The sequence below is a fragment of the Myodes glareolus genome, chromosome X (genome assembly GCF_982192425.1).
Source record: "Myodes glareolus chromosome X, mMyoGla1.1, whole genome shotgun sequence".
Taxonomy (NCBI): domain Eukaryota; kingdom Metazoa; phylum Chordata; class Mammalia; order Rodentia; family Cricetidae; genus Myodes; species Myodes glareolus.
In genome coordinates this window covers 123,454,076-123,472,301 of record NC_142053.1, presented here as the reverse complement: position 1 = coordinate 123,472,301, position 18,226 = coordinate 123,454,076, and the positions used below count along the sequence as shown (strand labels likewise).

General features: G+C 37.0%; 2 protein-coding genes across 2 annotated transcripts; both read left to right on the top strand.

Annotated features, from left to right (window-relative positions):
• Positions 1-604: 604 nt before the first annotated feature.
• On the top strand, positions 605-13,257 carry LOC125407721 (lipocalin Cav p 3.0101-like). Its single transcript, XM_085684761.1, has 7 exons — positions 605-685; positions 1,783-1,922; positions 5,009-5,079; positions 9,850-9,960; positions 10,827-10,928; positions 12,309-12,366; positions 13,194-13,257. The coding sequence occupies exons 1-7, from the start codon at positions 605-607 to the stop codon at positions 13,255-13,257; spliced, it is 627 nt and encodes a 208-aa protein (XP_085540887.1).
• On the top strand, positions 5,593-6,882 carry LOC125407718 (myotrophin). The gene has a single exon (XM_048445505.3). The coding sequence runs from the start codon at positions 5,657-5,659 to the stop codon at positions 6,011-6,013; it is 357 nt and encodes a 118-aa protein (XP_048301462.1). The 5' UTR covers positions 5,593-5,656; the 3' UTR covers positions 6,014-6,882.
• Positions 13,258-18,226: the final 4,969 nt, after the last annotated feature.

Here is an 18,226-nt window from a genome sequence, read left to right as displayed (position 1 = left end):
CACAGTCAGTGCTGGAGACTGTCTGAGAGAAAATAATTTCAGCAGAATTTTCATGCTTTATTTTTCTAATTTCTCTAATGTAGTTGAGAGTGCTCATATCTCTTGATCAAAGATACTATGTTTATATTTTATTTGACGACAAGGTAATAAATTTATTTTGAGAAATCAGCTTTAAACCTGCAACATAGATCTTGAAGAAATACATATAAAATATATATATAATCCTCGGAAAATATTTATTTCCAATAATATTCAGAACAAATACTCACGTACTCAAGTGCTTAGAAAGATATTTTATGCATATTCCCCCTTTTCAATAATTGGGACTTCCGACTAAATATTTGTGATGCATGAAACAAAACATGTTTTGTGCTCTCTTTACTCCCATAAAGGTCAGTTGTGCACTGGAGCGAGTACCACTCAAAAACAATCTTATCAATAAAATAACAGATCATCTCACAGAGCCAAGTGACTCCAACCAGGAAATTTCTAGATTATCCATATCTTGTAATAAAAGACGATTTCTTCATTGTATATACTACAAACAAGATTACAGAATTAAACTTCATTTCCTAAGCATTGTCAGAAAACAGAAGACGCTAAAATGAAGGCTCTGCTGCTGGCTCTTACATATGCTTGGATTTGCTCTAGAAGCAGGTCTAATGGACAGCTCAATGCAACTCAGGTACCATGAAATAATAAGATTATTATAAATAAAAAGTCTTATTACATTGTTGCTTTATTTTAAATGTTGAACAACATCTCAATAGTTACTAAATGCTTATGTATTGCAGAAACCAATCATTAGGGGAACAAGTTAAGGAATATGCAACAATCTAAATTAAATATAATTTAATACTTGCTTTTCTATGATTTAATATTTAATTAATATTTTATTTTAGAGTTTCTCTTATAATATACATATAAATTATATAATATATTATGCAAAATGTATTTATAAACATTATTAAATATATCAGATACAATGTTTGTCATATTATATGCCCGTTGTTTTACATATAATTGCAATATAAAATATTACTTATTACTTGCCATTGTATTAATAGCACACATATATTATTATATTGTTATATGTAGGCAATTTTATCACCTATATTCATTTCTCCCTGTTTTTCTCATACAGATTTACATGCATATATTGGATTATGTAAAATGTTGATCCATACCCATATGTTTGTATTGAAAAAAATTCTTTCTGTCAATTCCATATTTTCTAATTTCCATTAAAATCAGATTCTACATGATAAAAATCAAGATGCTAAATAAAATCTTCAGTTTTCCATGATATTTGTTGGCTCAGTCTTAAACATGTCAAAAAATTTTTACCATCATGGCTTAGAAGTGGATTTGAATACTTATGTTACTTTATGTTTGTGCAGTCTAGGGAATAGAAATTTTACTACATATTTATAAATTTTATTATTTACTATAAATTGCAATATATAGTAAATAGGATATTTTCTGTTGTATTTATCAAAATTTAAAGTTATTCTACAATGTGTTTTGTTTATATTCATTCTCCTCCACCAACACCTTTCCCTACCTCCCTACTCACCATAATTCATAATCTTTCCCTACCTCCCTACTCACCATAATTCATATTCTTTCTCTAACAACAGAAAAAAAACAGAACATAAATTTTAAAGAACAGAATTTTGGGCAATTCAATAAAATCAGACATTTTCCCCCACTAGAGTTAACATATTTGTTGGAGATGAGAGAAAAGATCCATTGATTTTCTAATAGTGTCTTTATTTTCAGATCTCAGGTGATTGGCACACTATTGCCATAACAGCCACAGAGATTGACATTATCACTGATGATGGACTGCTGAAACTCTTTTTCCGCCACCTTGAGTGTATTATGGGATGTCAGGAGATCATCCTGACGTTCTATGGCGAGTAAGCTAACCTTACTGCAATCTAAAGGGTTAGACACTAGCTTGACAGGTGAATTACATTGCCACTCACCACAATACATAAATATTTATGAAACAGTAAATATTACTAAGATACTGGTTGACGTTCCAAATAAAATATAATTTGATATGACTATTTTAAATGTATATGTGCATGTTACATATATATTTAAATTATTTAAAACAGCATGTATCTTATATTTATACTAGATAGAATGCATGTCATATTGCATATCCATTGTAGTATATATGATTACAATATAATTTATGGTCGTACACATTGTGTATTAAAAACATATGCATAATGTACATTTCTACAATATTGTATTTTTATATCACATATTTTACATTGATTATATCATATATTATAGTGTTTACTACATTAAATATGTTGCAATTATAATAAAATAACTACACAAGGCTAGAAAGATTGCTTAGTGGACAATGTACTTTTTAAATTTATATATAACGCTGTTTTTGTGTGATGATATATGTCACTATATAACAATAATTATATGCCACATATTATAGTTTGTATTCTAATTGTATTTATATTGTGCATAATTGTTTGTTATAGGTTTGTGTTTTATGGAATTTCCGTGTAGGTGAAAGTGTAGGTACAGGTTGTTGCATCTGTTTCTTGTGCTTTTTCTTTGGCTTTTTTTTTTTAATTTTCCTTTTGTTTTTTTGTTTTGTTCTATTCTGGTTTGCTTTTATTTTAATATTTTTCTTTCTTCTTAATATGCCTGTTCATTTTCTAATAAGAGAGAGAAAGAAGTGGTGAGGATTTGGGTGCTAAGGAGGTTGAGAGGATCTGAGAGGAGTTGTAGCGATTGGTACTAATCAGAATAGAAAGTATGAAAAAATCTACTTTCAATAAAACTAAAAGATAAGTTTTAGGTACATCAAGGTTCTAGAAATTTGTTTCAAATATAATTAATGATGAATTCCAGTCACGGAATTGGGAAGTATTTCAGAAAGAAAACTAACATTTGCATCATTAAAGTAGCACATGACCAAAAGAGTCACCATTTCAGATGTTGTGTAGAAGAATCTCACAAGGGCCTACTCCTAGCTGGAGTGATTGACAGTTGATGGCTCCTGGGGGAGGAATAGTCACATTTCTTTAAGAATGTAGTCACTGTTTGATCACATGCTCCATCACTCCCAGTCCAGCTGACCTTGGTGAGCTCCCATTAGATCAGTCCCACCATCTCAGTGGATGGATGCACCCCTCGTGGTCCTGACTTCCTTGCTCATGTTCTCCCTCCTTCTGCTCCTGAAGGCTGACTGGGAAGCCAAGGACAATGGCACTGGGTTTTGATTCTACTGCATGGACTGACTTTGTGGGAGCCTGGTTTGCTTGGATGCTCACCTTTATAGACCTGGATGGAGGGGGGAGGACCTTGGACTTCCCATGGGTCAGGGAAACCTGACTGCTCTTAGGACTAGAGAGGGAGGGGAAGGTGGGGAGGGGGAGGGAAAAAGGAGGCAGGGAGGAGGTGGAAATTTTTAATAAATAAATAAAAAAAAGAATGTAGTTACTGGTGGGTCCTACATTCATATGTTCAACAGCAACTGGAGTTAACAGTTTATTTAAAAAAGAAAAAGCAAAAACAATAAGAAAGAAAGAACAGCTGAGAGGAGAATGTGGGCAAGGGACTTACGAGGACTATACTGGACAAAGAAAGGATCCAAGCACATTCTTGCATGTATGGAATTTTCATACGTGCAGCAGTGACTGGAAATATATGAGCTTAGGTAGGGGTAAGTTCAGGTCATAGAAAATAATTAGAGGGCAGAAATGGGAGGAGTTAGGAAAGATCATATTTTATTGTATACATGTATGGGATTATGAAAAATGTTAAAGTGAGATATAAAAAAAGTAAAATAAAATCATATATCAGAATAAAAGTAGGACTAGGGTAAAGAAACATAAAATTACATTAAAACTCATTGTGACTTCAAGAAATTTTGGCTGTAATGTGCAACATGGATCTAGATTAGTTTAAATAACCTAATTGGAAGTGTCAATTAAAAGTTAATCCTGAAAATTTTAACATGTTGTAAATGTTTTTTCATATTTATCAACAGAGAAAGTAGGATGGATTTAGTATGAAGGGGAAACAGTGATATTATTCATTTTCTGTGCAATCACTTGTTCTCAAATAATAGAAGGTTAGAAACTGTGAAACAAGAAGAATTTCCTGAAAATATTAGTCATTGAATAATACATATAAAGTGAGTAAGTTTCCCTTTTTACAAATGTAATTGGAATCTAGATGGAGACTTTAATAGTCCATTCCTTGCTTCTTTCAAGGTGTTCAGTATTTAAGATGGAAAAACTAAAAATCTAAATAGAAAAATAAGTTAAAATATACCATTACAACCCAATAACAGCAGACACACATGAATTGTAGGTTTCAGATATCAGTGATGGTTTTGTGTTTCTCAGATCTGTATCTGATATGTGAATACAATTATCTGTACATCCCCCATCATAGACATTGTATGTCCATTTATTTGTACCTCTAATCATTGATGTCTATATACATTTTCTTGCTGAGTGAATGCAAGTTGAATTAGCAGAAATCAAAGTATGCATTAAACAATGATGAAATCAGATGGGTAGTGGTGGCATACAGCTTTAATCCCAGCACTTGGGAGGCAGAGGCATAGGCAGACAAATCTGTGAGTTCGAGACCAGCCTGGTCTACAGAATGAGTTCCAGGACAGTCAGGACTACACAGAGAAACCCTGTGTCAAAAAACAAGAAACACACACACACAGACAGACACAGACACACACACACACAGACACACACACACACACACACACACACACACACACACATACAAACCCAAAACAACAAAAACCCATAATGATGAATTCAGTGTCTTTGCCTGAACCAGTTGAAGATGACACATCCTCATTGACCAAGTCAATCTTCATGGTTTCTATGGCAACAGTGTGCCAGTGTCCTGTGATCTGAAAGTGAAGATGTCTATCATTGCATTATTCAGACCACACAGGACTACATTACATGACATTTGTCCCTTTGTCTTTTAGGGTGGATGAAGAATGTGAAAAGTTTGAAATCAAAGCACAAAAAGTGTACTTAAGGAATTTTACTTTTACTTGTGAGTATGTGACCTTTCTGGAAAATTTTAATTCCTTGGTGCTGGCATCATCCCACAACTGGAGCCTGAAAGAATCTCTTCTTCCAGTCTCCCACTAGGCCTTACACCTGCACCTGGGCCGTTGAAGAAGTCACATGATCTCATCAGACATATCACATTAAATTGCAAAAAAACCTCTAAGATTGCAATGTGAGATGTTCATATGTGGAACAGCTGAGAATATCTTTTATGTAGAATACTTTAAATATCACTTACATTATAAATATTACTTTGACTAGTCAGAAAATAATCACGTTTGTCAAGAGTGATGGTCAGCAGTTAAGGGAGCATGCTGCTCTTCCAGAAGTCCCAAACTCTGATCCCAGCACCCACATTTGATGGTGCGCAACCATCTGTAACGCAGGCTATTTTTCTGGATGCTGAGAGAACCCTGGTAGCATGCACAAAAACACAGATAGACATGTACACATAAATGAAAATAAAATCAGGGCGGCCCGAGGCGCATCGTTTCCTCGTGTCCCCTTGTTGGGCGTACCCACCACTTGTGCCCGGCCTGCCGGCCCAGCCCGCTGCAGTGATGTGCGACAAGGAGTTCATGTGGGCCCTGAAGAACGGAGACTTGGACGAGGTGAAGTACTATGTGGCCAAGGGAGAAGATGTCAACCGGACACTAGAAGGTGGAAGGAAGCCTCTTCATTATGCAGCAGATTGTGGACAGCTGGAAATACTGGAATTTCTGCTGCTGAAAGGAGCAGATATTAATGCTCCAGATAAACATCATATTACCCCTCTTCTGTCTGCTGTCTATGAGGGTCATGTTTCCTGTGTGAAATTGCTTCTGTCAAAGGGTGCTGATAAGACTGTGAAAGGCCCAGATGGACTGACTGCCCTTGAAGCCACTGACAACCAGGCAATCAAAGCTCTTCTCCAGTAATGGATGGATGGACTGATAACTTGAGAAGAATGACTCTCCTGTGGCCTCACACTGCTGCCTGTCTGTCTGTCACTTTCTATCTGCCAACTTCTTCAGCTAAATACTTTAAGAGGGTGAGAGGAGAGAGAAATTCATAACAAATCAGATTACCAAGGGGGGAAAACACGTCTTGGAGGAGCAGTGGGGAATATGATCGGGCTTTTACTGGGATTCCTGATCAAACCAGCCTCTTTTCCATTTCTAGTAAAATATACAGCTTATACTCAAGGGAGAGCAAAAATACAGTGTGTGGGGATCATTGGACCTTCTCAGCTCCCTAGCTAATTTACTAATTAGTGTGTTGAAGGTCTGATCGTACAAGGCCAACTCTACTTATTAGGCAGCCCTAGCTGTGAGCAAGTAGTGGCTGCTGTTATGTCAACTTAGGGTGCTGAGATAAGCAATTAGCTACAGCCTTCTGCCTTAAGAATGCACTCTCCTGGGGGTTTCTGGCTAGGTAAGAGCGCTGCTGTGGTTAGTGACCAAAATCTTGAATGACCTTAATATTTCTGTGAAAGCTCAGATAAGTGGCGCACCCCTAAATTGCTGGATGACTAAGCTTTGGATTTTCTCTCCCCTTTCACATCAACTTTATGTCTCGTTAGATAAAACTGACTAGTTTTATTTATAAAATGTTAAATTCTAGGAGCCTAAAGGAGGAATCATTCCAGTATGCTTATTTCTTTTCTTTTCTCCTTTAGACTTAGACATTTATATAACATTGAAACACTTTGAGACTCCTGCTGGTAGTAAAAGGAGATTTAAAAATAAAATCATAGCCATAAACGTGTTAGTATCTTATAAAGAGAGAACAGTTGTCTTAGTACTTACGGATTGTCTTCATTTGCTGTTTGAGTGAATCAGCCTTAGTTGTGTTTGGAGAATGAAGAATATTCTTTGGGATGCCTCTCTGAAACCCACCATGGATGCTGATTTTTTTCTTTAGTGCACCAAAGCTATCACTGGGGTGAGATGCACTATTTGGATAGATGGAAACTCATCCCTTCAAAAATGTGCTCGTTACCAGGTTTCCCTGAGCTGTTGATTGACTCTTGCTGGGCCAACACCGCTTCACCTCTGTAGTGTTTTTGTTTCTCTTAACAATCATGCATTGCATACATGTGACAACTTCACAATACAGTCTGTGTTCTTAGAATACAGTGCCCTAAAATGGTGTTCTTAGGACCTGCAGAAAATTTAGACTTATCTCTAAATTTTAATTCATGAACAATAAAATGATTAAAATATACCTTAAATTTGATATCCTACATTTAAAGTATTAGGATTTCTTTGACTTGCCATCCATACAGGCTTACAAAAACTATTACAATCTTTCCTTAGCCAAGTCATGCAATAATTGAATGTACCTCAAATTTTTAAAGGGTGGGTGGGATAGGGGCTTATATTTAGATTATGGATAATTAAAAAACTAATAATGACCTTTTAGGGCAATGTAGCATTCTATAGTAGGGTTAAACTATTACCACAAACAGTCAGCCTGGCTAAATAACTTTTGATCAGTTGATGATTGGTTGGTGTGTGTGTGTGTGTGTGTGTGTGTGTGTGTGTATTCTCCCATGAACTCTTTTTTATCCTGTGGCTTTTTCACTTTCAACTAGCCTGACCCTGTAATTTTTCTATGTCCAAGAAAACAATCACGAAACAGTAGTTTAAATATTTTGGTGTATTTGGCTAACTCTGCTGTCTTAATGCAACCTACTAGAGTTGGACATCCTGATAGTGGAGGACACTCATCAGTCTGTAATATCAATGTAACAGAACAGGGTATTTTTGAGACCTTGGTTTTTCACCTCCTGGCATACTGCTATTTTAAAGGCTTGAATTTTAACCATTTACACAATTTTCGGCTTTTCTTTCAGAGTGTTTTGTTAGAGTTGGCTATTGCAGAGAATATATTGTCTTATCATTCCTAACCTTGGGTCTGCTTTCTACGGTCATTATGGTACTGAAACCATAGGATTCTTTGTACAGTTTATCCTGGTGTTCCTTGTAATGCAGTTGAGGCTGTTTTGCCTCCCCCCCTTTGTTGGCCATTTTGTAAACCATAGCTATGAAGTTATTGCTTGAGAAAATAGCATATAAACTGGACTAGGATAGACTGACCAGGATGGTTTACAGTTTCTTTAAAAAAAATAAAAAATAAAAAAAACTAGGTTATTTATAATGTATTTCTGAACCACTTGGCAGAGAAATTCATGACACTTAATGTTAATATTTTTGAATAAAGGAAGCTAAAATGTCTGCTTTTGGTACTACACGCATTAATAAAAGGTTAAGCTTTGTCCTCCACTGAAGTACTATTTAACATCTAGAAAAAAAATCTGCATGTTCTATAGTTTTATATCAAATCCAATTCATATGCACTGTATCAAATAAAAACAGATCATTTGCCTATTGGTGGTTAGCGTACTAACAAACCCCCACAGCTTCATGCCGGCATCTATAGATTTGAGTTCTAATACAGCACTTGCATATCCCAGCTCACCGTCTAGAAGCAGCTGCACACAAAGAAAGGAGTAACTGCAGCATGTGGAAGCTCAAACAAGTAGCCTTCTAGTCATTTCTTTTCCCCGGTAACAGAGCTTCAAATTATGTGTACTTGATTTTTTTTAACTTCAGCTCAGCGGCTGTTTTCTTCATGTAATATTGTATACTTGGTTGTGTATAGAAGAAGCTGGTAAGAGTGCCCTCCTACATAAATAAGCAATTGCAGTGTTTTGCATGCAAAATTCAAAAATTTAAATTGTCCTGATTCTATTTTGTAAATGGAGAAACAATCAATCTTTCTAAGCAGTATGGAGGAAGACTAGTGCTTTGTGCATTTTTGGTATATCATGGTTACACAATGTCATTCCTTTGACACAGTTGGGTTTTTCATAAGTATCCTAGTTCATGTACATCCGAATGCTAATTAATACTGTGTTTAAGTTTCGTGTTGCAAGAACAAATGGAATAAACTTGAATTGTGCTACAGAAAAAAAAGAAAATAAAATCAATCTTTAAAAAGGATAAAGTATTCAAGTGTTTAAAAAGACATGTAATAACAGACTTTAATAAGTGCATTCTAGTTGTAAGAAGACATTTATTAGGAATACATTGCTCAGCCTCAATACAGGTAGGGGGAGGTCTTGGTCCTGCCTCAAGTGATGTGACAGATTTTGTTGACTCCCCATGGGAAGCCTTATTCCTGAGGAGTGGATTGGGAGTTGGGTGGGGGGAAGATGGAGGGGAGCGAGAGGAGGGGAGAGATGGGGAACTGTGGTTGGTTTGTAAAATGAAAAAAAAGAACTTTTAAATAAAGATTTTTAAAAATCTAATCACTAAAACAAAAAGACATTTAATAAAAATGCAATGTGTGTATTCTGATTAGCTGAAGTACAAAAGAAAAGAATGGTATTGATGATAATAACAGATTGAAATTAAAATATTTACCAAAGTATACTTAATTTAAACTTCAATGCCAATGAGAACAAAGTGTATAGTTTTCATTTGTAATAATTTTGCAATGTTTGACAATAACCTGCTATCATCAGTTGTATAGAAAGAAATGGCCAGGAGTTTAAGTGATTTAATTTGTGGAGAAAATGTACAATGTATTATTCTCATCTCAGCCTGAAAAAAATAATCTATTTTAACTTAAATGAGACTGACTACCTGATTTTAACATACTGAGGAGATTGTTAATGAATTGTGTGGTCCTTGAATTGAACCTTGTCAAATTAAATGAAATATTGTTAAAATGTTTGAATTTTGACACCAACATTTTCACACCACAGATGCAGGTAAACATCGGTTCAGGATTCTGTATATATCAAGTGCAATCATGATCATTTTTAATTACTATTTTGACACTGAGGAGAATTTGAATACTGTGTTATTTTTGGTTGGTAAGTATCATGACTCTTTTAATTATTATTGATATTATCATTATTATTTTACTGTGTCTGCGTATATGACTGTATACCATGTGTGAGCCTGGTGCCCATACAGGCCAGAAAAGGGCATCAGATCCCCTGGAACTGGAGTTACAGATAGTTGTGAGCCACTATGTTGGTTCTGGGTATCAAGCCCAGGTCCCCTGAAGAACAGCCAGTGTTCCCACCAGACAATCTTTTCGGATCCTTGTGGGTCTTTTTCTACAATACAGAACATAGCAACGTCGTATCTGCTTTTAATTAAACAGAGAAGCATATGCATACATTATTTCCATAAAATGAATTGATTCATAGATATATCCACATAGGTGGTTTATTCCCCTCACCAAATCAAGGGTGTGGAAAGATTTCTTTATTAAAAATAAAAATTTATATCCACCAGGGCCTGCCATTAGAAGGGTTTCATTAAATTAAACGTATACAAGCTGGTGATCCAACAAAATAAGAAACCCCATCAAATTAGAAAATAGGTATTGAACTAGTATATAGTTCAATATATATATATATATATATATATATATATATATATATAGAGAGAGAGAGAGAGAGAGAGAGAGAGAGAGAGAGAGAGAGAAAGAGAGAGAGGGAGAACCACTGTGTGGAATAAACAGCGCATGAAGCAAAGTTCCTGAAGTACTCACTATTGTGACTCATGAAATAAAATTTGAGTACTTGTCAAGTCTGTCAAATCACCATGAAAGACAGAGCTGGGAGTTGGGAGGATGGACAAGTTGGGACACACAGTAGTACAGCACAGGGGATGCATTCCACTCTGAAGAAGTTCCATATGCTTCTCTTCTTTTTTCCACATGATGAAGGAAAAGGAGATAGTTTGAGTGAAGAAGAGCAGCAGAAATTTGCAGAGCTATGTGACAAGACACGCTTTCCAAAAGAAAACATCAGATACATGTTTGAGAAAGGTAAAGAAATGGCCATAGAGGGGACACTAGGTATCCCCTGATACTTAAAACTAAAAAATAATAAAGCAGAAAATTTTAAAACATTATATTTGATTCAAATTTAATATTCACAAATGTTTTTAAAGTTATAAACCTTACAAATATTGAAAAAGTCTAAACAGCATGCATTCTTGTTTTACAGATATTTGTCCTAAATAAAGACGTTCATACCTTGGGTGAGTAGAAACATAACATATTTTCCACTTTTATGAAAATCAATGTTTTAGTTTTGTTATCCTTATATAAATGCTGTTGTGTATATGTGTGGGTAGGTGTATTGGTGGGTGTCAGTGATGTGGGTGCAGTACCATTGTTGTACAGATGGTGACGCAAGATCCCACAGAATTAGCATGGAGCTGAGACTGGAAACATCTTGAGAAAGAGGAGGGATGACTCTCAAGCACTGAGCCTATCAGACTTCATACTAACCTTCTCTACTTGCTTTGCTCCCTCAGCTAAACTTTTAGCTTTGGAGACAAAGAAATCCATGAACTATGAAATACTGAATTTTAATGGTAAATTTTGAATAATTGAATATTTTGCAGCTTTATGTGATGCCCATTTTTATGCAGTTTTCTCTGTGGTATAAACCTCAGTATTTACCTTTGAAATATGAAATCTCAGGATTTATGCAGAGTTTTTTATCTTTCTTTTTATTTATTCTTTGTGTCTTTCACATCATGCATTTCAATCCCCCATTCACTTCCCATCCCTGTATATCTGCTCTCTGCCCTTGCAGCACCGCTCCCCGCCCCCAATTAAATTTAAGAAAAAAGGAGAAAAACAATATGGTCATGGAAGCTGTAGTGTGATATAGTGAGTCATGCAGTAAACTCTTTTGTCCATATATCTTTACTTGCAAATGTTCATTGCAGAGAGATATTGGTTTGGTTTCAGGCCTCTGGTTTCTGCTACACTATCGATGATGGGCCCTCAGTGAAACTCCTCTTGTTTATCCTGCTGTTGCCCTGTGTTGTGGAATTTCTACAAGTTTGGGTCTGCAGAATTGATCTCTTCACATACTCCAGCAGATCACAAACGGGGTGAATGTCAGGGTGGGCCAACACATAGCACTGGCTTTGGGCTTGAACAACTGTAGAGCTGGTCAGCCCGCCAGCTCTCCCTTATCCTCCCAACTAGGATGAGCTCTCCTACAATGTTTTGTGAGTTGACTCTTTGAGGTGATGAGCAAAGAGTAGGACAATTTCTACTTTCACATCCTCAGAGCCCTATCTCCCACACTTACGCCTTCAGGATCAGCTCCAGGACATCTTTCTCCCATCCATGCTGACACATGACAGATAACTAATGGGGACAGCTCTCCCATGCTTACAACTTTAGGGCTGACTCACCCACACCTCTACCAAGAGAACTGGCCCTCTTTTGATGCCCAGGTAAGGTGCAGAGCCTGCTCTCCTGAGTGTTGCAGCTGGTAGCAGCCAGGAGCAGCTCTCCTGTCCTTATGACCTTAAAGACAATTCTGCCACCTACCTAGAGATTATGCAGAGTTTTACAAAATTAAAATAATTTCCCACAAAGTTCTTCAAAATTACATCTGCACCTGACTGTACATAGATGGAATCCCTTGAAGTGACTTTGGCATGAACTTCCCTCTTTTACATTGCTCATCAAAGGAATCAATTCTAAAGCTATTTAATAGCATATATTATTTATATGTAGCAATGAGTTTCATGATGGCATTTTTCATACATGTATATCATATATTTTGAGCATATTCCCTTTATCTCTCTCTCAATCTCACTTGTCACCTTCCTCATCCAAACTGATGAGTCTACATTCTAATTTCATATGCATCATTATATATAAAATCTGTAGATATAAATGAAGTCTATATAAACCTTTTATTAAATTATACATTATGTATTATGCTTTATTATACATATATATATATTCTATTTACAGGAGCTTGGACACTTCATCAACACCTACATCACTGAAAATAGTTTCTGTCCCCTCTCCCCAACAACCATTAACTGCTTTTAGCTTTTCGGGAAAGGGCAGGGCCTTGTGAGTGAGTCTCCCTAATCATACAGCAACTTTTAACTGTCTATAAACCAGTTGAACCAGAAGGGGTGAGGTTTTATCCACCAGGGAATGGTGACTGGTCCAATCTGGTTCAGGTCTCCCTTTGTTTAAAAAGTTAAGAACACTATGCTGCCAAGAAGAGCTCACCTACCTCAAACTTTTTCTTTTTCTTCTCCACAGATATGACAAGATCAAGAACCTTTGCAATAGAAACTTCTCTACGGCAATTGACTCATCTGTGTGAACACAAAATACTCCTTTTTTCTAATTGTTTTGCCCATCCTATGAAAACATGAGGCCTAATTCATTGCTTCCTTTCACTTCTGCATGAATCCCCTGTAAGATGCTCCTCACTTCCTGATTAAATTGAAACTATATGCATACACACAACTTGGAAGCATGTTTTTAAAACATTCAATACTTAGAAATAATTAAACATGCACAACCACTAAAAGGGTGATTATCTATTGCTGAATAGGAGAATTTTATTTTTAAAAAATAATTATTGGGGAGATGGCTTAGTCGGTGCTTGCTAGCAGCAACTGTATCTTCTGGGGGTAGGCATGGGACTCATGAGCCCTTCCCCACACATATTGGTATGATTTCATGGTTTGAGTTCAGGCACATAAGAGCAGCCACTTTGAGTTCATGAGTGTCTGAGTCATGTCTTACCCAGAGGCCAACACTTCACAGCAGCCCTCTCTATCCTCTGCACCTTACAAACTTCTAGAATGTTCTATGAGCTTCAAAGGATATGGAGGATGGTTACCATAGATGCTCCATCTTTGTATAAGCACCTGATTTGCTTATTCTCAGCATTTTGAAAAGTTACAAGTCAATTATGTGTTGAATGCTAATTTTGCCTAGTCATTTACTATAACCAATGAATGTAGTATTTATGAAACTTGTTGGACTGAAATTTTATAAATAGCCTTTTAAAATTTATTTCTCTATAGGGACTTTAAGAGGTACATTCTTCTTGAAAAGCCACTTTCACATTTCAGTACACATATGTGAAATCCATGTGCTGAGTCAATATTTCTCAATATTGACTTCTCAAGTAATTCTTGGTGTACTATAGGCATTACACTCATTATAGAAATAAAATATGAAAAAGGAACAAAGACACATTTATCTAATTATGAGAATTCAAGTTTTTTTTAAGTAAATTTTATTAAATTATAAAAGTTTCCATTTCCGCCCCTCTTCCCAACACCCTCCCACTCCCCCCACTCCCTCTCCTCCTCCCTCTTCCTCCCTTAGGGCAGTCAGGGTTTCCTGCCCTGTGGGAAGTTCAAGTTCCTCCCCCCTCCCTCCAGGTCCAGGAAGGTGAGTGTCCAAACAGACTTGATCCCCAAAATCCAGTATATACAGAGGAAACAGGTCCCAGTATCATAGTCAATGGCTTTTCAGAAGGACTTCAGGCCAGCCACATTCAGAGAATCCGGCCAGATTCCGAGAATCTCATTAGATCACTTCCTCATTCAGTCCCAGTCCAACTGGCCTTGGTAAACTCTCATTAGATCCGTTCCATTGTATCAGTAGGTGATAGCATCCCTCGCAGTACTGATTTCGTTTTTCATGTTCTTCCTCCTTCTGCTCCTCATTTGGACCTCGGGGGGCTCAGTTCGGTGCTCCAAAGTGGGTCTCCGACTGTATCGCCGTCCGTCGCCAGATGAAGGATCTATGGTGATAAGCAAAATATACATCAGTATGGTTATGGGCCACGGCCGATTCAGGCACCCTCTCCTCTGTCCAGAGAACAATCTGGGGGATCTCTCCTTGGACCTGGGATCCCATATATAATCAAGTCTCCTGTAAACCCTAAAATGACTCCCTTAGTTGAAATATATTCTTCCCTGATCCCATATTCATCCTTCCTCCCCCCCCATTCCAGGCCACCGAGCTTTCCCCGTTCCTCCCCTACTCCCTTCTCTCTAACCCTCTCCCCTTCCATCAACCCTCCCACCCCCCCCCATGCACCCGAGGTTACCTGGGACTCTTGTCTATTTCCTACCTCCTGGTGGATAGGTAAATAATCTTCATCAGGTTCATCTTCTTATTTAGCTTCTCTAGGATCACGAATAATAGGCTCAAAGACCTTTAATTATGGTTAGAATCCACTAATGAGTGAATACATACCGTGTTCCTCTTTTTGGGTCTGGCTTACCTCACTCAGTAAAGCGTTTTCTATTTCCATTCATTTGCATGCAAAATTCAAGATGTCATTGTTTCTTACCGCTGAGTAAAACTCTAAAGTGTATATGTTCCACACCTTATTTAACCATTCTTCTATTGAGGGGCACCTAGGCTGTTTCCAGGTTCTGGCTATTACAAATAATGCTGCTATGAACATAGTAGAACAAATGCTTTTGTAGTATGTTAGGGAATCTTTAGGGTATATTCCCAAGAGTGGAATTGCTGGGTCCTGAGGGAGGTTGACTCCCAGTTTCCTGAGAAACCGCCACACTGATTTCCACAGTGGCTGCACGAGTTTGCATTACCACCAACAATGGATGAGTGTTCCCCTCACCCTACATCCTTTCCAGCATAGGCTATCATTGGTGTTTTTGACTTTAGCTATTCTGACAGGTGTAAGATGGTATCTCAAAGTTGTTTTGATTTGCATTTCCCTGATCGCTAAGGAGGTTGAGCATGACCTTAAGTGTCTTCTGGCCATTCGAAGTTCATCTGTTGTGAATTCTCTGTTAAGTTCAGTACCCCATTTTTTAATTGGGTTAATTAGAGATTTAGTGCCTAGTTTCTTGAGTTCTTTGTATATTTTGGAGATCAGACCTTTGTCTGATGAGGGGTTGGTGAAGATCTTCTCCCAGTCAGAAGGCAGCCTTTTTGTCCTACTGACAGTGTCCTTTGCTTTACAGAAGCTTCTCAGCTTCAGTAGATCCCATTTATTCATTGTTTCTCTTATTGTCTGTGCTGCTGGGGTCCTACTTAGGAAGAGGCCTCCTGTGCCTATATCTTGTAGACTACTTCCCACTTTCTCTTCTATCAGGTTCAAAGTGGACGGATTAATGTTGATGTCTTTAATCCATTTGGACTTGATTTTTGTGCATGGTGATAGATATGGATCTACTTTCATTTTTTGACAGGTTGACATCCAGTTATGCCAGCACCATTTGTTAAAGATGCTTTCCTTCTTCCATTGTATACCTTTAGCTCCCTTGTCGAAAATTAGGTGTTCATAAGTTTGTGGGTTAATATCTGGGTCTTCTATTCGATTCCATAGGTCGACTTCTCTGTTTTTATGCCAATACCAAACAGTTTTCAATACTGTAGCTCTGTAATAGAGTTTGAAGTCAGGGATGGTAATGCCTCCAGAAGTTCTTTTATTGTATAAGATTGTTTTAGCAATCCTGGGTTTTTTGTTTTGCCATATAAACTTGATTATTGTTCTCTCAAGGTGTGTGAAGAAGTTTGATGGGATTTTGATGGGGATTGCATTGAATCTATAGATTGCTTTTGGTAGAATTGCCATTTTTACTATGTTGATTCTCCCAATCCAAGAGCAGGGGAGGTCTTTCCATTTTCTGGTATCCTCCTCAATTTCTTTCTTCAAAGACTTAAAGTTTTTGTCAAATAGGTCTTTCACTTCCTTGGTTAGAGTAACCCCAAGATATTTTATGCTATTTGTGGCTATCATGAAAGGTGATGTTTCTCTGATTTCCCTCTCTGCTTCTTTATCCTTTGTGTATAGGAGGGCCACTGATTTTTTGGAGTTGATCTTGTATCCTGCCACGTTACTAAAGGTGTTTATCAGCTGTAGGAGTTCTTTGGTAGAGTTTTTGGGGTCACTTATGTAAACTATCATATCGTCCGCAAATAACGAAAGTTTGACTTCATCCTTTCCAATACGAATCCCCTTGATCTCCTTATGTTGTCTTATTGCTATTGCTAGAACTTCAAGCACTATATTCAAGAGGTATGGAGAGAGTGGACAGCCTTGTCGCGTTCCTGATTTTAGTGGAAAGGCTTTGAGTTTCTCTCCATTCAGTTTGATGTTAGCTGTCGGCTTGCTGTATATTGCTTTTATTATATTTAGGTATGATCCTTGTATCCCCAGTCTCTCCAACACCTTTATCATAAATGGGTGTTGAATTTTGTCAAATGCTTTTTCAGCATCTAGTGAGATGATCATATGATTTTTTTCTTTCAGTTTATTTATATGATGGATTACATTGATAGATTTGCGTATGTTGAACCAGCCCTGCATCTCTGGAATGAAGCTGACTTGATCATAATGGATAATTTTTCTAATGTGCTCTTGGATACGGTTTGCCAGTATTTTATTGAGAATTTTCGCGTCGATGTTCATGAGTGAGATTGGCCTGTAATTCTCTTTCTTGGTTGTGTCTTTGTGTGGTTTTGGTATTAGGGTAACTGTAGCTTCATAAAAGGAGTTAGGCAATGACTCTTCTGTTTCTATATTGTGGAATACGTTAAGGAGTATAGGTATTAGCTCTTCCTGGAAGTTCTGGTAGAATTCTGCATTGAAACCATCTGGTCCTGGGCTTTTTTTGGTAGGGAGATTTTTGATAACAGCTTCTAATTCTTCGCGAATAACAGGTCTATTTAGATTGTTCACCTGTTCTTGGTTCAACTTTGGTATATGGTACTTATCTAAAAAAATGTCCATTTCTTTTACATTTTCCAACTTTGTGGCATATAAGCTTTCGTAGTAAGATCTAATGATTCTCTGAATTTCCTCTGTGTCTGTGGTTATGTCCCCCTTTTCATTTCTGATCCTATTAATTTGCATGTTCTCCCTCTGCCGTTTGATTAGTTTGGCTAGGAGTTTGTCAATCTTGTTGATTTTCTCCAAGAACCAGCTTTTTGATTCATTGATTCTTTGGATTGTTTTCTCTGTTTCTATTTTGTTGATTTCAGCCCTCAGTTTGATTATTTCCAGTCTTCTACTCCTCCTGGGAGAATCAGCTTCTTTTTTTTCTAGAGCTTTCAAGTGTGCTATTAAGTCTCCAATGTGTGCTTTCTCCGTTTTCTTTATTTGGGCACCTATTGCTATGAACTTTCCTCTTAGTACTGCTTTCATAGTGTCCCATAGGTTTGAGTATGTTGTGTCTTTGTTATCATTAAATTCAAGGAAGTCTTTAATTTCTTTCTTAATTTCGTCCTTGACCCAGGGGTGATTTAGTAGTTGACTGTTCAACTTCCATGAGTTTGTTGACTTCCTGGGG